Source organism: Telopea speciosissima, chromosome 2 (genome assembly GCF_018873765.1).
Source record: "Telopea speciosissima isolate NSW1024214 ecotype Mountain lineage chromosome 2, Tspe_v1, whole genome shotgun sequence".
Lineage (NCBI taxonomy): Eukaryota > Viridiplantae > Streptophyta > Magnoliopsida > Proteales > Proteaceae > Telopea > Telopea speciosissima.
In genome coordinates this window covers 77,921,760-77,944,891 of record NC_057917.1, presented here as the reverse complement: position 1 = coordinate 77,944,891, position 23,132 = coordinate 77,921,760, and the positions used below count along the sequence as shown (strand labels likewise).

The window sequence follows — 23,132 nt, the reverse complement described above, 5'->3', positions numbered from 1 at the left end:
GAATGATAAATTTTCATTAAAAATAACAAAAAGGAGAGATAAATCTAAAAGTTTTTAACCTAGTTGCCAACTGACCATTGTGTACCACTACCAGCTAATAAGCCTAGACATAAAGTCCTCAACGATATTATATTTCTTTGTGGACCAGAGTGATCAAGAAATTTATTTTTTGGTAACTGAGCGATTTATTTATTTATTTTTTGGTAAGAAAGGTAACTGAGTGATTAACATTTAATTCAACAATAATATGGGCTTCAAAGGTTGAGGCGGCAAAGATTTCACTCGACGATATTGATTTTGATACCGTATTGCTCCCTAGAAGTTTATTTATACCTCTCACCGTTCCAAGAATCGTTAGTCAAATCGGCCAGAATCGGCCGATTTTGATCCTGATTCTCATTGTTATCGACTCTGGAGCGGTTGATTCTCAGTTCTCACTACGTTTCGAGGGTTCAGGAGGGCTTCAGGCCAATTCCGACTGAATCGGAATCGGGTTGGAATTCCTGCTGTAGCAGATCTTCTGCAGGAAAGAGTCACTGATACTAGTTCAAGTTGTGAAGAAGCATATCTAATCTGATGTAGAACAGTTCTCCATTTTCTATGTTGATGGTAGGAATACAAGCAAAAAATATGTGGAAATTCTCACAAAAAAGTCCTTTTCGTTCCATAGTTCGAAATGAGTTCAATAGAACAAGACTGGCTTCTCACAAATCCTCTGGGTTCTGTAGCTCAGGACCCACCGAAGATAACGAGGAGTATTCTCGCGAGATCTGCAATCTTCTTAAATTCGACAATTGGGAGATTCTGATGCAATCATCGGACATACCGAAGAAGCTGAACCCAGAAGTAGTTTCAAATGTTCTTCATCATAATCAGGTGGGTTATCCTAAACGCATTATCGATTTCTTCTACTGGTCTGAAGCTCAAATGGGTGTCCCTCAAAATTTGGCTTTGTATTCAATTCTGGCCGTGAATCTGTGTAAGACTAACTCTTTTGGACCTGCCAATCGTTTGCTAGAACGAATGATAATAACCCATCGGGCCCCCTCAGCTATTGTGGCTTCTATACTTTGCAGCTATAGAAACTGTGAAGGTGCTAGCGCTAAGGTGTTTGATATATTAATTGACACTTACAAGAAGATGGGTATGTTGGGGGAAGCTGCTGATGCATTTTTAGCTGCTAAAAATGGCAATGTTTTGCCTAGTTTACGGTGCTGTAATTCTCTCTTGAAAGATCTGTTGAAGGATAATATGATTGGGATGTTTTGGAAGGTCTATGATGGAATGTCGGAGGCCAAAATATCTCCTGATGTTTACACATATACCAGTTTGATTGGAGCTTTATGCAAGACAGGGAACATCAAGGAGGCAAAGAGGGTTCTTTTTGAAATGGGGGAGAAGGGTTGCAGTCCCAGCTCGGTTACTTACAATGTGGTTATTGGAGGTTTATGTAGGGCTGGGGATCTTTATGATGCTTTTGAGTTGAAAAAATCCATGGTAGAGAAAGGTTTGGTCCCGGATAGCTATACATACACCACGCTTATTAATGGGTTTTGCAATAAGAAGAGGTTTGAAGAAGCAAAACTGATGTTAGCGGAGATGCCTGAAAAGGGTCTGAATCCTGGTCATTATCCCTACATGGCTTTGATGGATGGGTTCATGAGAGAAGGTGACATAGAAGAGGCTTTCAAAATTAAGGACGAGATGCTGACAGGGGGTGTTCAACTCAATCTTGACACATATAACATTCTTGTTCATGGGGTTTGTAAAGCTCGGAAAATGGAAAAGGCACACCAACTCTTGAATGAGATGATTGAAAGAGGATGGTTACCTGATTCCAGGACATATACTTTATTGATTGAAGGCTACTGTCGAGTGCAGAATATGGGCCGGGCCTTTGAGCTACTTGATGAGATGAAGAGGCGGAATTTATCACCCTCAATGCGGACTTACAGTGTAATAATTAATGGGCTATGCCAACGTGGGGATTTCCCTCAAGTTAATGGTGTTTTGTCAGAAATGGTTTCTAGGGGTTTCAAGCCTAACGCTGTTGTGTACACAACTCTTATTACAGGTTACTGTCGTGAAGGTAAAATTGAAGAGGCAACGAGGGTCTTAAAGGAAATGAGTGAGAAAGGGGTTGAACCTGATGTATTCTGCTACAATTCTCTTCTAATTGGCCTCTGCAAAGCCAGGAAGATGGAAGAAGCAAGAACTTACTTAGAGGAAATGGTGGAGAGGGGGTTGAATCCAAATGTTTTTACTTATGGGGCTTTCATCGAAGGCTATAGTAACTCCGGTGAAATGCTGGAGGCTGGCAGGTATTTTTGTGAGATGCTAGAACGTGGTCTGGTGCCAAATGATGCTATTTATACACTCTTAATTAGTGGGCATTGTAGAGCAGGGAAGGGAGAGGAGGCATTGTCAACATATCGAAATATGCTTGGACGAGGGATTCTCCCAGACCTAAAAACTTATAGTGTACTCATTCATGGTCTCTCGGACAATGGAAACGTTCAAGAGGCTATAGGGGTCTTCTTGGAACTTCAAGAGCATGGTTTGTCTCCTGATGCTTTCATTTACAATTCACTTATCTTTGGGTTCTCCAAGCAAGGTGAAAATCTAAAAGCTCTCAAACTTTGTGATGAGATGCGTGAGAAGGGTATTGAACCAAGCATAATTACTTTAAATGCATTGATCAATGGCTTAAGCAAGTCGGGTGATCTTAAGAGAGCTAGAGAACTGTTTGACAGCATCTCAGGAATAGGTTTAGTGCCCAACACTGTGACTTACACCACAATGATAGATGGCTACTGTAAATCAGGATATGTTACTGAGGCATTTAATTTATTCAATGAGATGCTGTTAAAGGGGATCCCTCCTGACAGTTTTCTTTACAGTGCACTGGTTGATGGTTGCTGCAAGGAAGGTAACATGACGAAGGCTATGGAATTGTTTCATGAAATGTTGAAGAAGGGCTTTGCTACTACACGTGCTTTCAACACTTTAATTCATGGGTTCTCAAAGATTGGAGAGCTGCATGAAGCCAACAGATTGTTGGAAGAGATGACTGATAAGAAGGTCGTACCTGACAACGTGACGTACACGATTCTGATTGACTGCTACTGCAAGTTGGGGATGATGGAGGATGCAAACCGGCTCCTATTGGAGATGCAGGAAAAGAATCTAATACCAAATGCTGTAACATACACATCACTAATAGACAGTTACATGAGGCAAGGTAACTCATCAAAGGCAACGGAATTATTTGAGGAGATGGTGGCAAAGGGCATAAAGCCAGATGAAGTCACCTTTGGTGTAATGGAAAATGCTCTATACAAAGAAAAGGAATTGATTCAGGTAATTTTATTAGTAATTATGATCTCAATTTTGTTGTTGTCAATATTCTTTTTATTGCTACAATTATACCACATGGGGTACTGTTGGATGCAATATGCCATCCTACAGTTTCATCACATTATCATATCGACTCCGAGATTGTTCAGCTAGTATGCTTGTCATGCTCTTCTGAGACTAGGTTTGTTTCTTGTGTAGAGTTCCTGTTTTAACCTACAGTTCATATTTTCCTCCTTTTTTTTTCCTCCCCGTTTTTGGATTAGCACCCACAAAAGATTGTACTTTCATTTCTCAAGAAGTATGAAAGTGCAAGTTAAGTAAAACCGTGTCTGCCCAAAATCTCTATACTACAATGTAATGATGTATACAAAAAGTGGGCACCAAAAGCATCTACAAAAAATCTTAAATATATCATCAGAAAGCAAGGAATCCCATCTGGAAGAGAAATTTTTCCTATGTACACCCACAAATTCTTTACATGCTATTGCACAATCAAGTAAATGCCCAATAATATCGGCAAAGATTCTTGGGAGAACTCTACAATTGTCTTAAAAAAGTATTCTTTTCTCTCCTTCCAAAGACTCCAAAGAATTGTGTGAGGTAACAGGTCCCATAAGACTCTTTTTCAAAGAAACAGATTTTTATGCCATTTAGTAAACAACTTGTCAACTGTCCCTCACATGTCTAATAAACCAAGAACATATGGCCACACTTTTTGGGCCATATTATCCTACAAGAATGAATTCATTACAGACTCCTCCTGTCATAAACAGAAATAGTTCCTGTATGCTAAATGCCATCCTTTGCTGTAGATTGTCAACAGTCAAAACCTTGTTAAAGCCAAGAACCATGCAGAGGTGACCATTCTTGGAGCGGTTTGTGTCTCCACAACTTGCTGTTTTCCACTAGTCTTCTTTCCTCTTCAGCATCAGGCTCCTTAGTGAGAAAACTGTTGTAAGAGGCAACTGTGAGACAACCTCGAAGACCACCAAACCAGACTGTGGAACCCTCTTTGATCTTGTTCTTAGGCTTGTTTAGACATTGTTCTCCCGACATTACCCAGCCTAAAACTGGCTGCTTACTCTGTCTGGAATTTGTTCAGGATGGTGTGTGATGCTGAAAACCCATCAACTTTGATGGAAATGAGTCAAAAACAAGAAACATGGAAAGGTTTTCCTCCAAAGAATGAAATGCTTTCTACTAGGTTTTCAATCTTTACAAGAACAATGTATAGCTACAATGTATGGGGGTGGGTTTCTTTGGGAACTGGTATGTTATGCACCAAGCGAACAATTGGAGGCAGGAAGTCAATGATAATTGTGAAAGCTGTGGGAATTTTTATCCCCAATTCAACACTTCCTCTGTTGCTAATTTGATCATGTGGGCAACCGTTGTTTTCCGAACGAAGGAGTTAATGCTATGAAACTGTTGTAACTTTGATGAACAACTTTCTAAAAAGCCAAAAATAATAGGTAATCAAATTCCATTTGTTATTGCCAAATCAGAACTGCAAACTCCCACTAACTCGCCAGAACCACATCCCAATCAATTGGAACTTTTGAAGTGATTATATGCAAGCACATGATCTTTAAGTCCTACTTTTGTTATCAAAGGTTCTTCTGTTTTGTTCTTTCCGGCCCCTCCAGTCTACAGAAAATGGAACCACTCTACCTAAGTGAATCCTTTTTATCCTTTTAACATAACTCTTATTTTTTGTGAAAAATAAGTCACTCTAGCACTAGGAATGTTGAATCTAGGGTTTTTAGACACAAGGTTTGCAAGGAATCATGGAGGATGGTAGAAATAGATTAGATATAAAAGGAATTATGGCGTTGGTGAAACTGGGGGAGGTTATGGGGGTTGTAATGGGTCCCATGATAAGTAGGCAGAAATAGAAAGTAAGAGTAAAACTAGCTCCTTGGCGAGGTATGCTAGGGATAGTGGGTTGTGCAATGTTTAATCTGGTTATTAAGATTGTCAGATGGAAGATTGATGGTAAATAGAGAGAAAATATGACTGGAAATGTGGGCTGAGGGGGACTGTGAACACGCTTAACATAATTGCAAAGAAGAAGAAGAAAAGAGAGATGGTTACTAGAAATCCACATTCAAGAGGACCTGTAGATCCACGCAGTAGTGGCATGAAGATTGAAAGTAGAGAAACACTTAATTTCATCCCCAAATTTGTTAAGATTTATGGTACATATGTTTTCTGCCCAGTCCAGGTTCTATCACTAAGACTATGCTTCCTTTTCTCACTCATAACCACCAGCCACTTCCAAGGCAACTGGCCTTTGCAAGGCCCACTCTCTGTTCCATATTTCCATATTACAAATATGCTGCAAAATAAATGAAAATCTCCAAAATAGTCTCAGTCCCACATAATTGCAAAATTGCAGCTGCAACACAAAATAAAACTCAAGTGATCATAACTCCTAAACTACCCAACCTATTGATGAAATGCTTTAACCTCTTATAACACTTATTGACCCCTATTGACATAAATTTAGTCCTGTTTCTTGTGGGACTGACGTGCAAAAATCTTCAAAATTGCCTGCTCTGAATTTTGTACACTATTTCTTCCTTTTTGTCTTCTGTAGCCTCTGGATCCCCTGACACATAAGTTCTAGGAAAGCAAGAGTTCAGGTTTTCCCACCTTTTTTTCTAGATGTTGAATTTTGGTTGAATTTGGAGTCAATAGGAATGTAATTTTGTAACCTAACTGTTAGTGTGTGTTGATATACATTGATGTGGCCCTTACTTAATAGCTCGAGCTTTTGGGATAAGTGGTTCTAACATGGTATCGGAGCCAGGAGGTCAGGTGTTTGATCCCCGGTAAGTACGAGGGGTTTGTTTTATGTATTTTTGTGCTCCTATGCGTTGTGCCCTCTTGGTACCACGTGATGGTGTCACGTGCAGAGCCGTGTGTGTGTGGATGTTTGTGTATGTTGATAGGCATTGTTGTGGTCCTTACTTAACAGCTCGAGATTATGGGATAAGTGGTTGTAAACTTGTAACACAAACCAACAAGTGAAGACTGTATGAACCTGAAGTGATTTTAGGAGAGTTATGGCTAAATTGGTATTTACTTATAATGTATTGGTCATTATTGGATCTCTCTCTCTCTCTCGTTTTGGGTGAGTTTGCTTAAGTAAATGTTTCTTTCTCAGTTTCTGGATAACCAAGGTTTATGTAAAATTAATAATAGAGTTTCATCTGTATAATGTGCAGGAGGTGGAGAGGTCTAAGGTATAAGTGTTGAGCACTAGTAATGTGAATATCAGACGAATATGTGTTTACTTTTGTGAGAAAGCAGTTACTAAATCCAGAGTGGTGGATTTCATTCTTGTCATTTTTAAGGAAATCCAATCCAAATTCAGGTAAGAAGCTGGCTCCTCTAATTTTATTTTTCTTTGATTTCTTTCAATTTTTCATTCAGCTTGTATATCCTAAAAAATAGTGCTGTCCCATTTGTGACTGAAAGATTGTCCTATTCAAATTCAATACTGATGCAGTTGCTTTAGTCTGCCTAGACAGACAAACATGACCCACTTTGGAGGCCCAAACCATGAACCAGTCCAACCTGGGTTTTTTGGTTCAACAAGGGTTGGAAGTGGTTTAATTATTCTTTGTCTTTTATATGCTTTGGATAGGATACGTAGGAATAGACTAGTTATTTTGAACTCTATTTAGAATTGGATTAGGAGATAGAGTTTTACATTCTAAGTAGGATTCTTTTGATTTTTGCTATTTATGCGTTGTAACCCAATGTTGAAACTCAGAGTGAATTGAATAGCAGAGTATTGGGTTTGCTCAATGTTAAAATACTGTCATACCCGATAGGGGTATTTTTGTCCATCTTTTATATTTCCTTTCCTTAGCCGATTCTTATTAGGTGTTCCTAATTAGAATCGGTATAGGTTTCTTTCCTAATTACAGTTTTATTGGTTGTAACTCTTTTAATATAAATAAAGGCTTGGTGATCCATATTGATCACTCACGCATTCACTTCCTAAGGCTGTTTACATGGTATCAGAGCCAACTCTGATCTAAGAGCAGCCTTCTCTGTTTTTTTTCTGGTTTTCTGTTTCTTCCCCTTCTCGGTTTCTGTTTTTTTTCTTCTCCACCACTCTCGGCCTCTCTCTCTCCATCAGGGAAGCAACTATGAGGTGATCTAATGAAGATTTAGCTGCTGCCCTCCATGTCACCTCATTGAAGATCGAAGAACAATTGGTGTGACCTAAATCTGCCGGCAGGTTCCCTCCATCCTTGGAGATCGAGCTATCCCTTCAACTGAAGTTTAATTTCTGCTTTTTAGAGATTGGTTCCTGCTCTTATTGGTCTACACCCTTCCCTGTTTGAAGACTGCAGCTTTGGATCAAAACCAATTCTAATTCAACCCTGCGATTTCTCTGCAATCAAGTTTTTTCCTAAATTTTGACAAATTTAGGGCTTTTTATTGGCTCATCAGAAGGAGCTAATTTTTGGAGGATATCTTCCCTACTATTAGAGGGAAACTCGACCTAAGATTCAGCCCATTCTGACGGCTGAAAATTCTGCAATCTCAAAACCCAGTACTCAGCTCGATTCTGGTAACTGCTCTGCTAGGGCTTTTTATTTACTCAGCAGAAGCTGCTGATTTTTTTAAGACCTCTTGCTTACTACCAGAGGAGAATTCGATCCAATTTTCAGCCTATTCTGACGGCTAAAATTGTGGGAACTTCAAAACCCGTCTATCATACACTCTTGACATCATGTCTGAGCTTACTACAGCTGACTCAGATGAATCTGCCCGTCCAGAGTACCTTCCTTTTGCTTCTCCCACTAAATTAGATGGGACTAATTGCTTGATGTGGTCAAAGTCCACTTACCTCACCATTGTTGGCCGTGGCTACACAAGACACCTTACAGGCAGTCTTCCCAAACCTGTTGAAGAAGGACCTGCCCTAGCTCGATGGTTATCTCATGACTCTATGGTAATGTCATATCTTATTCATCCTATGCATTCTTCCATTGCACCTGGTTATCTTCTCCTAGACACTGCTGCCCTGATATGGAAGGCTGCAAAGGATACCTATTCCCAGGTTGGGAATGATGCTCAGGTATATGAATTAAGGAAAAAAATTCATGATACTAAACAGAATGAGTTGACAATCTCTCAATACTATGCTGAACTCCAAAAGTGCTGGCAAGAACTTGACCATTACTCTGATTATCAGCCCACTATTGCTATTGATATTGCTGCATACAGGAAACATGTTGATAAAATTAGGGTTTATGATTTTTTGGCTGGCCTTAATGTTGAATATGATCCAATTAGAGTTCAGATTCTCAGCAAGGAACCTTTCCCTACTCTGGAACAGTCCTATGCATTAGTCCATATTGAAGATTGACGCCGTGCAGCTATGCTCCATACTACACCTCCCGATTGGTTTGCTCTAAACACTGGGACTGCTTCGAATCCTCCTATTGAAACTTCTAAATCTGAGAAGGCAGCCATCAAATGTGAACATTGTGGTAAGTTATGGCACACTAAGGCCACATGTTGGAAGGTACATGGTAAACCAGCCGACTTGAAGCTAAGCGTGCTGCTCGTGGGAAATCGAAAAACAAAGCCAATCATACTGAGGCTGTCACTACTACTCCTACTACTGACACTGGAATATACAAGGAGGAACTTCAGGCTTTCTGGCATATGTTACAGGCTTCCGCTCCTTCTACTACATCGACTCCTGCCAATTCTTCTACCACTCCAGGTTCAAATTTTGTCCACTCAGGTATTTCTTTTGCTGGTCATTGTGCATCGGTAGTCTCTTCTCTCTGGATCATAGACTCCGGTGCCACTGATCATATGACTGGATCCTCTAGCCTATTTCATCGTTATTCTCCTACTTCTGGTAAAGATAAAGTCCGAGTGGCTGATGGTTCTCTCTCTTTTGTCTCTGGGGAAGGATTTATCTGCTGCTTTCCTTCTCTAACTTTATCCTCTGTTTTACATATCCCTAAATTTACCACTAATCTTTTATCCATCAGTAGTCATACCTGTGATTTAAATTGCAAAGTAACTTTTTTCCCTTTGCATTGTGTTTTTCAGGATCTTGCAACGGGGGCGACGATTGGATGTGGTAAGATGCATGGTGGATTGTACCTGCTTGATAATGGGAGTCCTACTTCACCACCACCACTTCCTTCTCCTATTCATCAAAGCTTATTAGTCTCTTCTGAACTTCAACAATGGCATAAAAGACTAAGTCACCCCCCTTTAGGAACTTTACCTTTTTTATTTCCAGCATTAGTTAAACAATGTAATAAGGACGATTTTTTTTGTGAGGCCTGTGTTTTGGCCAAACAACATCGTTCCACTTATTCTATTTCTAAGAAAAGAAGTTCTTCTCCTTTTAATCTTGTTTATTCTGATGTATGGGGGACCTAGCCGAAAACCTTCTCTCTCTGGCCATCGTTGGTTTGTTTCTTTTATTGACTGTTATTCTAGGAGTACATGGGTCTATTTAATGCATAACAAAAGTGATGTCTTCTCTTGTTTTCAAAATTTTTATAAGATAGTTCAGACCCAATACAATGCCACTCGCAAGATACTGTGGAGTGACAATGGAAAAGAATATATGGATGGTCGGTTCCAACACTACCTTGCTGCCCATAGCATACTCCATTAGACCAGTTGTGCCGATACCCCAGCCCAAAATGGTGTGGCTGAAAGGAAAAACTGCCACCTCCTTGAGGTGGCTTGGGCTATTTCTGTTCCTTCCCAATATTGGGGAGATGTTGTCCTTACTGCAGCCTATCTCATTAATAGGCTGCCTACTTGAGTCCTTGACTCCCAAACCCCTGCTACTTTATTACAGGGATCTTCCTCCTTTGTCGTTCCCCCGAAAGTTTTTGGTTGTGTCTGTTATGCTAGGGATACCAGATCCCCGAGCAAACTTGAACCCCGTGGCATTCGCTGTATTTTTTTGGGATATTCACCATCCCAAAATGGTTATAAATGTTTCCATCTCCCCACCCGTCGTACCTTGGTCAGTATGAATGTTTTCTTTCATGAAGCTCTCTCCTATTATCCATCTACACCTCTTTAGGGGGAGAATTTTTGTGAAGATGTGTTAGTTGACCTTCCTGTTCAACACCAGCCAAATATTGACCCCATCCCTCTTGACCCTCCTGTTCCTCCCCTCCCTCCTCATGAAGACCAAGAGGATTTTCCACAGGGGGAGACCTTAGACGCTGAAAATCCCATTTAGGGGGAGTTGACTCCAATCCAACAAACCATTAGGGAATTTCAGAAGAGAATTAATGACTCTAACATCAAAACCTACCAGCGAGGATGTTCCAAAAACAAGCAGCTTCCATACACTACAGTACCAGTACCAATCCAGTTGCCGCCTCTGGAACCAGATTATTCTCCAGGTAACATCTCCTCTCCTTCTCTTTACTTAGCTATTGCTCATCGCAAAGGTATTCGGGCTTGTACACAACATCCTATTTCTGATGTAGTCTCCTATGAATCCCTTTCTCCATCCTTTCGTACGTTTGTCTCTTCTCTTTCTTCTGTTCATATTCCCCAGAATTGGCAGGAAGCTTTTACACATGGAAAGTGGAAGGCAGCAATGACGGAAGAAAGGAAAGCCTTACAAAAGAATGATACATGGGAGCTTGTGGTTCTTCCTCCAGGAAAGAAACCAGTTTGATGTAAGTGGGTGTTTGTGGTGAAACAGAAGGTAGATGGTACTGTGGATCGATACAAAGCACGATTGGTGGCAAAGGGATTTACTCAGACTTATGGGATCGACTACCAGGAGACCTTTGCACTGGTTGCAAAGCTAAACTCTATCAGAGTATTACTATCTTGTACAGTAAATCTAGAATGGGAATTGCAGCAATTAGATGTGAAGACTGCCTTCCTCTACGGAGAGCTTGAAGAGGAAATGTATATGGATATTCCACCAGGTTTCTCATGTGATAAAACCAGCGGCAAGGTATGTAAATTGAAGCGTGCTTTATACGGGCTGAAGTAGTCACCCTGTGCATGGTTTGGACGGTTTCACAGGGCTATGGTTTCTGTGGGATATAAGCAGAGTAATGCTGATCATATTCTGTTTATAAAGAGGAATGGTGAAAAAATAACCATTCTTATAGTCTATGTGGATGACATTGTGGTTACCGGGAATGATAATGATGAGATCAGCAAGTTGAAGACTTTCCTTGGCCAAGAATTTGAAATAAAAGATCTAGGAAACCTAAAGTACTTTCTAGGGATAGAAGTTGCTTGATCTTCTAAGGGCATTTTTCTTTCTCAAAGGAAGTACATCCTAGATTTGTTGACAAAGACCAAAATGCTAGGGTGTCATCCTTCTGATACGCCTATGGAAGCTACTACATGGCTTAAAGAAAAGGAGGGTGAACCTGTTGACTAAGGTCATTATCAGAGATTGGGCGGCAAGCTTATTTATCTATCTCATACATGACCAGATATAGCAGTCGTTGTGAGTATGGTAAGTCAGTTCATGCATGATCCTCATTCTTCTCACATGGATGCTGTTTTTCGAATTCTCCGATATTTGAAGTCAGCCCCGGGAAAAGGAATCCTTTTGTCTCCAAATGGCCATCTTCGTGTTGAAGCGTATACTAATGCTGATTGGGCTGGATCCTCTGATAGGAAGTCCATCTCTGGCTATTTCTCATTTGTTGGTGGAAACCTTGTTACTTGGCGTAGTAAAAAGCAGAACGTAGTGGCAAGGTCCAGTGCCAAAGCAGAATTTCGTGCTATGGCACAGGCTATTTGTGAATTGTTATGGCTTAAAAGGCTTATTGCAAGATCTTGGTGCTCCTGTCCGTCTTTCCATGATGTTGTATTGCGACAACAAGGCTGCCATTAGTATTGCTCACAATCTTGTTCAGCATGATCGTACCAAGCATGTGGAGGTTGATAGACACTTTATCAAAGAGAAGTTGGAAGAAGGGCTGATCTGTGTCCCTTTGTGAAGTCTGCTGACCAATTAGCAGATGTGTTCACTAAGGGATTTGGTGGAAAGGTTTTTCATCCTACTCTAGTCAAGTTGGGCATGTTTGATATTTATGCTCCAACTTGAGGGGGTAGTGTTAAAATACTGTCATACCCGATAGGGGTATTTTTGTCCGTCTTTATATTTCCTTTCCTTAGCCGATTCTTATTAGGTATTCCTAATTAGAATCGGTATAGGTTGCTTTCCTATTTACAGTTTGATTGGTTGTAACTCTTTTAATATAAATAAAGGCTTGGTGATCCATATTGATCACTCAAGCATTCAATTCCTAAGGCTGTTTACACTCAACAAGAGTGGGTGTGTGATTGTGTTTTCTCTTTCCCCCTGCAACTCTGAGTTTCTTCTTAGATTATTTCTCTTCTCTAACTGGCCTCTTCCAAATAACCTCATTAACAAGACAGGATGATCATCCATAAGCAGATTTTCCTATGAACTACCTCTTGGTAATGGGATATTTACACATGCTCAAGAATTCTCCAATTTTTCTCTTTCCATACAGCTCAACATCAATGACAGGCAGGAGGTTCCATCAGATATCCCCATGGGGAGAAAAGTCTAGGAGTTGTATCTCTTCTGGTGATCAGAGAGGTTAATTGGAGTCCCGAATTAATCCCAAATGCAAGCAGAAAGAAGTGCCAGATTTGACGTGATAGGATATTGGACATGGAAGTGCTTTACTGACTGGCTGTTCACTCTGAATAGGAATTATATACTTGGGACCTGTCATTTTCTTGAGATGAGATGGTGCACAGTTAAAATCTTGATGAGAGGTTTGCAAAAAAAATGTGGGTATGGGGTTCCAAATAAATTTCATCAGGAAGAACCTGTACCAATTGAATGAGCTTATTAAGGTTTTGTTTTTATTCTACGGATATTCTGATTATTATTTCATAGATCAGAACTTTGACATTATCCTGTCTGTCTTGGTATTGGAGGAGAAAGAACTAATCCGGACAGATAGTGGATTGGCAATCAACATTATTTTAATATTTCTGTCCAATTCTTTAAATCCTTGTTCCTGCTTATTCCTTGATATTTTAAATTCGTCACCTTGGTTTTTTTTCCCTTGTTCGAATTCTACCATATGTCTTACTCCTTAGAGACTTATTTGATTAAGATTAGTCCATATCCTGTAGCACTCTATCCTGTATGTTAGCATCTGTTGTCTTATGAGTTCCTTAATTTTATAATAATATATTATTAACATGCTAGATCAATTTATATATGATTTTTTCCGCATTGTTTTGCATTAACAATAGCAATATATGTCATCATTTTATTACCATGATTTATCCATTGTTACCTATGGAAGGTTCAGTTAATGGTGCCTGATATTGTTGCAGTTGACAAGCCTGTAGATGAGGGAGATTAAGCCTTTCTTCCAGCAAAGTCCTTGGTATGTCAATGGGCACAAACAGATAACATTGTCACAGAGGATGATCAAATTCTGATGACAAAGAAGACGGCCATTCTCAAGCTGGCCCTTGTTTAAAAGGTATGCTTTCTACTTTACTTATTGGCTGATTCCTCAGTAGAGAAAGCAGTCGCAAGTGGTTTTGAGATTTAGAGGATTGGCAGATTCACATGCCAACCCCCCGGGGAGGGGGGTTCCCTACTGAACTAGTTGATAATAGTAGGGATGGGAATAGCTGACATGACAGACCATCACAATTCACAACATGAACATAACCCAATTACAGCCACGTTTGGTTTCGGGTTTTTGGTTTCAGGTACATTCAGATTGACACAAATGGAAATGCTGAACTCAGCAAACCTGAAGTTCATTACCTTTTACTAGCATTTCTCCCTTGTATTTGATTTTCAGGTTTTATGTGTTTTTCCAAGCTTTGACATGCTAACACAAACCTACTCGGATCTGCTGCGTCAGGGTGGGTTCGTGCATATTGCACTTATGGTCCCAACACTGGACATGTTGCAGAGCAAAGCAACAGACTGCACAAACGATTTTGCCAGTAGTTTTACCCTTTTGTTTTCAAGCTTTTAGGAAACAAAGAAGTGGGGCTCATTGGAAGACTTTTTATTCCCACTTTGATGGCAAATCTAGGCTCTCAGGTTCTAAGTGTATAACTCAAGACTCGAGAGGTAGATATTCAGGTGGATCTCCAAACAACAGAGGAATAATTGGGAAACTAGTATAATGTAAGACTAGGTTACTAGTCCCAAGAACCCACAAAATTCAAAAAATTGGAATAAATTCACAATTAGAAACTTAGGGTTTCCGGCCAAACCAGCCATGTGATGGTGATCAAACTTGGATCGAGTGTAGAGGTTGGTAAGGGGATCCTTGGCTCCAAATTTCAGTCAATTGTGATGGTTGGATGTTGAGATATAAGAGAAACACCAAATTAGAAGGTTAAGGAAAACCTCACTGCAGTGCTGAATATAGGCTCCAATGGTGATCGAGTATGGATCTTGATGGTGAGAGACCTTCCTGCAACTTTGGTCCAGTTTTGATGGTCAGAAGTGAAAATAGAAGGTTATTGGTGCAGGCTAATCCAGCCGATGGAAAGCAATGGAAGTGGGGGTCAAGTGGAGTGAATGATGGTTTGGAGTTGTGCTTCAAAACCCAGCAACTTCTGATTGAGGGATAAGGAGTTATGCAGTCTTGAAGTTAACAGCAAAACCCCAGGCAGAATTTGAATCTGCAGGGGTTGTGCAGCCTCTGTCTTGTCAAATCAGCAACAGCAGCAACAGCAACAATACTCTGAGGTGAGGAAGGATCACAGCAGCCTTCAGGTGGTCTTCACAGTGTCAGCAGCAGGTTCAGAGATCACAGCACACAAGGAGATTGATGGAGTGGAAGAGAAGACAGAGAAGAGAAGAAAATAGAAAGTGGGGATAGATGGATTAGGCTCTCTCTGCCAGGCTCCTTCAGCCCGTCATTGTCACTCAATTCGACAAGGAGAAATCAGTGCTCAAAAGCAATTTTCATTCATCTTCTTAAAATCGTGGGGGCTTCTAAAACCCATTACAAATATATAGTGGGCTATGCTTGCACCTCAAGTTAAAAGAAAATAGAAACTTACCATAATAGACTTGCAACATGAAAATAGAAACTACTTTAAATAACTAGGACTGAAAGAAAATAGCAACAAAATAAAATCTTCACTCTCCAAAAGGTGCAGCCGAAATCTTCATGTGGTCCCCACCAAAGATGCCATTCGGCCAGCACTTGCAATTAAAAATTTGTCAATTGAAATTGACATTTATACCCTTCACTTAAAGACTTGAAGTAGCTAATAATTAAAGACTGATCTGCCCCAGGATTCTTCTAGGAATATTCTCACTAAGCCAAATCAAGGGGCTGTGACACTGTTCACATGAACAGTGTTTTGGCCTCTTCTTCTTCTTCATGTTTTGATCTACATCATAGTATCAACATAATACCAGGTCAGGATAAGGTAAAATACAATAGATTTAGAAAATCAGAATAAAGGAGAATTAGTAACTCGAGACTGGCTGATCAGACAGACCTGACATTCAGGTCGATTGCTTTTCTGGTAGGGACTTAATAGCCTGCAAAGATCTCAGAAACCTCATATCAAAGTGCAATCAATGGGGTATTTTCGTAGCACCACTAGCAAACAGCGCAGGTTGCTGGAACTTGAAATTCAGTAAGTCGAACTCAAATTTTCAGACAGCTATCAATAGAGAAATATTTCAGAAACTTAGGCATGAAATATGAAATTTTAGACTAACCAATCCAGAGAGATATACCAGATTGAAATTTACAGAATATATGATTAAAACAGGGGTGCCAGAAGCTTGGGAAAGCAAAGGAACTGGCCTGCGAATGGAAGGAATTGAATAGAAAATATAAGAAGGGAGTAAGGGAAGCAGGAAATCCACCTGTGTTGCTTCTTGAAATCTCACAAAGAGACCGCCTGAGATTCTCACTCATGCTCAGTGTAATCCTCACAGCAACAGGGAACAAAACTGGTTTTTTATTCGCATAAAAATGGGGTATGCCCTGGGGCCTTGCAACCCTTATATAGACACAGAACACAATCAAACACTGATTTGGAATTCCTAAAACTAATCTGAACTGACAACTAACCCAACTAGGATTCCTTAGTAACAAGCATAAACTGAAAATAGAAATTACAACTTAAATCCTATTGGTTCTAGGACACTAACTTAGCTTCAGATTAACAAAATAATCCCCAAAACTAACCCAACTACCTGAATTGGGAAACAATTCCAAATTAGCTATAGGGAGAGCAGGGCATGTTAACCCTTCTTCTCTTTCTCGCAGTTGCATCACACTCTCAAACCTGCTTTCTTCATTTTGGACCTGAATGGTTGAACCTCTGCAACTCCGAAATTGCAGAGGTGAATTAGTCATAGGAGATATTACTAATAGAACAGCCACACAATCAGACAAACAGGAATGAATGACATGGGCTAGATCCATTACACATCATCTACCAAATTGACAGTCCTTAGAATATAATGCATGTGAATTAAGTACAATAAATATAAAAATGAACATCTGAATTTTTCGTCCGAATTTTTTATAGGTCAATTAATAATTCCCGAATCAATCCGAATCCAGATTTTATTTTTATTCCGCTTTTTTTTACCGTGTTTTTGACTGAATTCTTCAATTAACAAAACTAATTATTCTCTTTCCGATTGATTCCCGAATCCAAATTTGCTGACTATAGTTCATCCTAATTGTGGTCTTATATATGATTGTAATCTGATTTTTTTTTTAATGTAATGGATCAAGGAATGGAATTACTTCATGCGGGAAGGAATGGATTCTTTTACAGTAGGGTTCTGATGGGAAAACATCTACATGGTTGTTCATTATAAGCGGCCTCATCTTTTTCCTCCCTCTTCTTTCTTTTCTGTTTAATTATTCAATTTTGGTTTAGATCTGTTTAGATTTTTCAACTGTACTCTGTTTTGGCTCCCTTGGTCTACTACCATAATCCTTTGTTCCTCTGTGATTCAGAATCCATATCTCTTACCCAAAATTTATCTCAGATTTGAATTCAGGTCTCTTCTCTCCAATTGATTTCTGCTTATGACTTTCAGACTAGTTAATCAAATAAACATAACACTCGATGTCAGTGGTAAATAAATAACATATAATCTGGCCCCAGCAATAACAGTAAGAAAGGTTACTTATTAGATACCTCTGATTCCTGCATCTAATAAGTTATACCTACTATCGGATTTGAACCGATGATTCCCGGCCTAGTAATCTGGAACTAATCCTTAAGTAATCTGAAACCTTAGTTCTAGGATTCCCTCTGGATTCGGCCCGTTACCTGCAGGCTTGTAATCCCTGCCTGCATCATAAATCATGTACTAAATGAATTGGAAGTGATTTCTTAGTCTCCAAGAAATCTGCAATTCTGCATGCACATTCTTCATTATTATTGGCCTAAGGACCATGGGCATGCATTGAGCTGCTATGGAAAATTAAGATGTAATGGTTAGGCTGGATGTGTGTGCTTGCACATGTAACGCACATGCCAACCCACTAGTGTCTGCTAATAGGTGTAGGATGTCCTAGGTACTTTCTATTTCGAGTTTCAGGAACCGACGATGCCCATTATTGTAGGGAAAACTTTCTCTTTGCTTTTGTCCTTTGGTATGCTTTTCTGTGAGAATTCTTATTGCTTTGATTATGAATGTTTCTATGTCTTGTGACTTGATCTTGTGCAGTTCAAGCTTCATTGCCAGGTTTTATTTGCTTATTGATAACACGAGTACATGATCGGTCATTGGATGTTGCACTAGTTCTTTTGGTTCACTACCATTTTGTATGAAAGTTATGGAGCTTATCGATTTATCCCATCTTACAATGACATAGCATTTGTGATCCTGTTCCACGTTGCTGCTATTCTGTGCTTGGAGGCCTTCTCCTTGATCCTCAACCCAAGAAACCTTTCACTTCTTAATAGATTTAAGTTGATAACCCAGACTCAAGTAACTGAGATAAAATCCTAAAGCCAATATTGATAGATTTACTGTTTATTTCATCTTGTTGCAGGTATTAACCCAAGGAATGCATACTTAGCATTACGTTGAGTCTCCTAAAATATTTATGCATTAGGATCCTTATTAAGAGAGAGTTCATCCTATTCTTGTACAGCATTAGAAATTGTTATTTGATTGATATTTTAGAGTTCAAGCAAGAAATGGAAAGGAAACATATCTTCTAGAATTCTCTATATATTATAGGAAATGGGAAGTTTGGCCAATAGTTATGTGATGGTAGTTCCCAGCAAAAGGAACTTCATTTATATTGAATCGTTGAATCAGTGTTATTTCATTGGAGTTTGGGAATCACAATTGATAATGAAAGAACATTTTCATTTTCATTTTTCAGTTTCTGTACTATACCTTGTTAAAAATGTTATTATTGTTAATCTCTCGGGTGTTCAAGTGGCTATTCATTGAATTTCAACAGGTACACTTTCAACTTTAGAGGGTAACATCTTCAGCGTTTGGTTGTTTATGGTTTGCATCGCTGATCCAATATTTCCAGGGACCAGTTGATGAGGAAGATTGCATCTGTGGCAGCAAATGGGAGGAACTGAATCACTAGCTAAATCTTTTGTATGGAAAAGAGAGGACAATATTTTGATTGCAATCGGCAGCAGGAGTCATCTTTGAGCACCTGTTAGTTTTATTGCCAACCATATTTTGAGGGAATATGCTTGTTTCCATGCTCAACCATCTTCAGTCTTTGAAGAGGTGAAGGGATTTTGTAAGTTATTGTTGATTTTGTTTGTAAATTGTTTTATGCATGCCTTGTTATTCCTGTAAAACATTGCATCAGTAGAATTTGGTAGTTCCCTTTTCTTTTCCCCCATTGGTTTTGGGTTTTAGGCTTTATCTGCATGGAAGCCTTAAGAAGTATTGACATTTTTAATAGCATTTTGCTTTTTTGTGGTGTTTAAAATTTTTTTTTTCCTTTAATTTTATTTCTACTTTTTCAAGGATGGGATGGCACTCTGTTATGTGAATGTTCAGTTCTGAGGGGATGATTTTGCCCTCAGAGCATTTGATCAAAGAACTGGTAGGAGACATTTTACTTTCATATTTCCATTTATGCCTCCTCATTTGTTTCATTTAAAGACTTTCTTTCAATTATTTTGCTTTATGCTAGTTGGGTGGTGCAAAGGAGGGTTAGCATGAAAATAAAAATTTTATTTCTTTTGAGCTTTTTTGGAGCTTAAACACATTTGGGAATGGCACTGGCTTGTCTTAAACCTAGATGAATTGTAGAGGATGTTTAGTCTTAGGTAACACCAAAGGACTTACCTAAGACTAAACATCCTCTACAATTCATCTAGGTTTAAGACAAGCCAGTGCCATTCCCAAATGTGTTTCAAGCACAATCTGAAGCTAGTGCATTTCAAGCACAATCTGAAGCTAGTGCATTCAGATAAATGGCCTATGGACCTGCCACTTCAGGTGACACATAACTAAGAATCCTGATCATTGCAGCCCTTATTGCGAATATGAATCATCCCCTCACTCCTCTATTGTGACCAAGTGGTCAACGGTTAGGTTGCTCCATTGTGACCAAATGGTCACGGGTTCGAGTCTTTGGAAACCACCTCTCTGTGAAGCAGGGTAAGGCTGCGTGCATTATGACCCTCCCTAGACCCCACAGTGGCGGGAACCTCATGCATTGGATAATTCTTTTTTGTTGATGTTTCATAATATCAAACAGTGTAACTGAGTTGGTTAAGATCATCACACATGTTGGCAAGATTTGTGAAGGGGGGCCTAGAACCTCTTGTTTTTTTTGTTGGTGGGTGGGGGGGGGGAAGGGTAAGAGTGGAGGGAGGAGAGGCGCATTTTTGCTCTAAGTGAAACCAATCCAAGGATACCTTATGCTGGGTCCTGTGTCCTACAAAAACATGGGAAGGAGCCAATGACTCTACCCACCCAAAAAGAAATTGTATGGTCTAAGATTGGCTCACACCTTTTGCTTCAGCACCTGTTCTTGCTTTTTCCATGCACTTTGGGCACTTGTGTCTTCACTTGCTTATGCTTTTATCAGAATGGAGGCAACATGAAAAGAAGCTTGTTGTTTTCCATGGTTCTAATTGGAGGGCCAGTGAAAGCAAATCTGGTATGGAAGGGAAGCTTGAAGCCTGTCACTCATATACAAGGAAATCCACCAGCACATGGGACGGTAAACATAAGAATTTTGTCTGGAATTTGACATGCAACTAATCTAGACTATTTTCTAGATATCCATATGTTCCGTATCATTTATTCATGTGGCAAAACTTAGTGCTGGACTGGACATACCTTCTATTCTTTTTGGACTCAAGGATTGGTCTTTGTTGAATCCAACCTGGATCAGATTGGAATTGACTGGAATCAGTCTCAGAAACCCTAGAATATGTCCCCATAGATCTGAAACTGAGCTATCTTATCTCAAAAACCTAAGAATCGATTGCTCCGGAATGTCCAGAATCCAGATCTATCACTGCCATTCTACCAATTCCCATTTTTTGTAAATATGGTCGGACTAGATTCATGACTCATTAAGGAATTGAATCATGGACGACCAATTTCAAGGGTTGGTTGTTGTAAACATGTAGGTCATGTATTTCATAGATGAGACTGGATATTTACAACATCTGTAAGCTTGTTTTTAGTGTGTATGACGTTGCAATTCATTAATGATTCCTAGAGCCAGTATTCCTCTTTGCGAGGCAACTAGGAGATTTACAACAAAACTAGTTAATTTCCTTTGGGAAGCATGGCTACTGTTTATGCGCACGGAAGCATCAACAGGGGTGGTCATTTCACATTTAATGGGAGGCAGAGAAATTATTTTGCCCTCTCCCCCCCCCCCTCCCACAAAACCATTTTCCCTATAAGAAACTTGCTTTTTCTGTTTCTTCTTTTGGGTGATTCAGTCCTTTGTTGCAAGTAACAAAGAAACCCTAACTTGATGCCCTAGGATGGGGAAGGCTCATAGTTGGAGGTGGAGTTTGAGAACTAGAGACCAAGGATTCAAAACTCGGAATTGGGATTGGATCGGTTCCAGTCAATTCCGATCTAATTCTAATCCGGATCGGCCAAAATTGGTTAGATCTTCCCCAACCCTAGTTTTGGGATGTAGATCGGCCGGAATTTGGATTGGCCCAGCTGATTCAGCTGATCCGATCCTGATTCTCTGATCCATGCCAGAGACGAATAACCCCAGTGAAAACCGAAGATCTGAACCTTGTTTGGAACAAGAAGCTTGTTTTTAGCATCAATGATGGCGTGGATTTCCCCTATAAAGCTGTGGAAGTTGCTGCTTTCAACAGCAGAAATACCCCAGGTCAGAATTTTCTGGGTAAGGTTAGGATTTCTAGTTCTAACATCGTCACGGAAGTTGAGGAGATTACTCAGTTTTACACACTTGAGAATCTGGGTTTGTTTCCCTCATATTAATGGTAAGATGAGCCAATAGTTAAAAAGAGAATGGATATTCATTCATGCACACCCAACGCCAAACAAAGGAAAGCACAATACATAAAACAGATAAAGGATATGATAAACACAAGGTATAGATATAAGGAATCCAAAACCAAGGAATGGACATTAATCCGGTCTCACATGCCATTGATTGGGTCATCCAAGCTAGGGGTTGATTCATAGACACTTCCCTATGCAAAAAAACCTTTGTTCGGTATTACATTTAAAATTACTCAAAATCTGAATACAACGGTTAAAAAGAAGAAAAAATGAAAACAGGCTATACAAGTTGCGTTTAAAACTTTTTTTTTTTTTTTTGGGGGCATTTTTTGCAGCATCTTTCGGATCAGTTAAGAAAATGACAACAACAAATAAAAAAACCAAGATGGCTAAAAACAGAGGGCATTAAAAATGCATTTTAACTACGGCTCAGCCTAAAGCTTTATCTTTCAACGGAAGGAAAGAGTAAAAAGGGCAATGGAACCAAGCCACAACTTCTTCCATTTTTTTCTGACGCAGAGAATTTGCATCAACCCAAGTCTGGGTCTTTGGCACTGCAATGATCAGAGTGAAGTTGGTGGAAATGGTTGAGTTGAACCAAATGTAACAGAGACAGAAGCTTACCGTATGCCGGCAGGGAGGGAGGAAGAGGGAGAGAGGATTGGGACGTAGCTGTGTCACCGTTGGGGAAGATAGAGAGATGACTTTAGAGAGAAGCTATTGTGCATTCTGTGAAGGCAAGTCACCGGTGACAATTCCTAGTAGATCATGCAGAAGCAGTGAAGAAGAAAATTTAAGCTGCAAGAATCTGGATGAATTGGTCTTATCCAGATCGGTACATCCACCCGTATGCTGCATGTATCGCCCAAACTCAGGATGAGGACTAGCAGATTCCGATTTGAATCAATCAATTCGACTGATTGGATTCTGAGTTTTGAAACCCTGTTCTCATGGAAGAAGACCACATGGTTGTAGAAGAAATCTCTAGTTGTAGAGTCATTGTCGCTCTTGGGTTCTTGGATGATCCACTATTCCCCATTAAAGACTAACAGGAAAAACCAAAAAAAAAAGGGGAGGGGGGGGGGGGGGGAGAGAGAGAGAGAGAGAGAGACGGATTGACCAATAAAATTGATCCACTGGGTAGTAAATGGAACTGTTAAGGTCATGTTTTCAGTTTCTTCCCATACAACCCAATATCAGTGAAGCCAAACCCAATAGTAGTTTCCCTACCTCCTGGAGAGACATGATGACTTGCAACCCATCTTCA

The 23,132-nt window shown here is 39.7% G+C and overlaps 1 protein-coding gene across 2 annotated transcripts; it reads left to right on the top strand.

Moving 5' to 3' along the window:
* The first annotated feature begins 491 nt into the window (after nucleotides 1-491).
* Nucleotides 492-21,725, top strand: LOC122652344 (pentatricopeptide repeat-containing protein At5g61990, mitochondrial). Of its 2 annotated transcripts, XM_043846054.1 has the most exons (6): nucleotides 492-3,375; nucleotides 6,792-6,798; nucleotides 7,675-7,680; nucleotides 12,372-12,376; nucleotides 12,949-12,955; nucleotides 21,715-21,725. In XM_043846054.1, coding segments are annotated over exons 1-3 (2,784 nt in total). In that variant the 5' UTR covers nucleotides 492-600; the 3' UTR covers nucleotides 7,677-7,680; nucleotides 12,372-12,376; nucleotides 12,949-12,955; nucleotides 21,715-21,725. The 2 variants fall into 2 exon arrangements, with proteins under 2 accessions (XP_043701989.1, XP_043701990.1); XM_043846055.1 differs by lacking the exons at nucleotides 6,792-6,798; nucleotides 7,675-7,680; nucleotides 12,372-12,376; nucleotides 12,949-12,955; nucleotides 21,715-21,725 and having other exon boundaries at nucleotides 736-876; nucleotides 1,052-3,905.
* The last annotated feature ends 1,407 nt before the right edge of the window (nucleotides 21,726-23,132 follow it).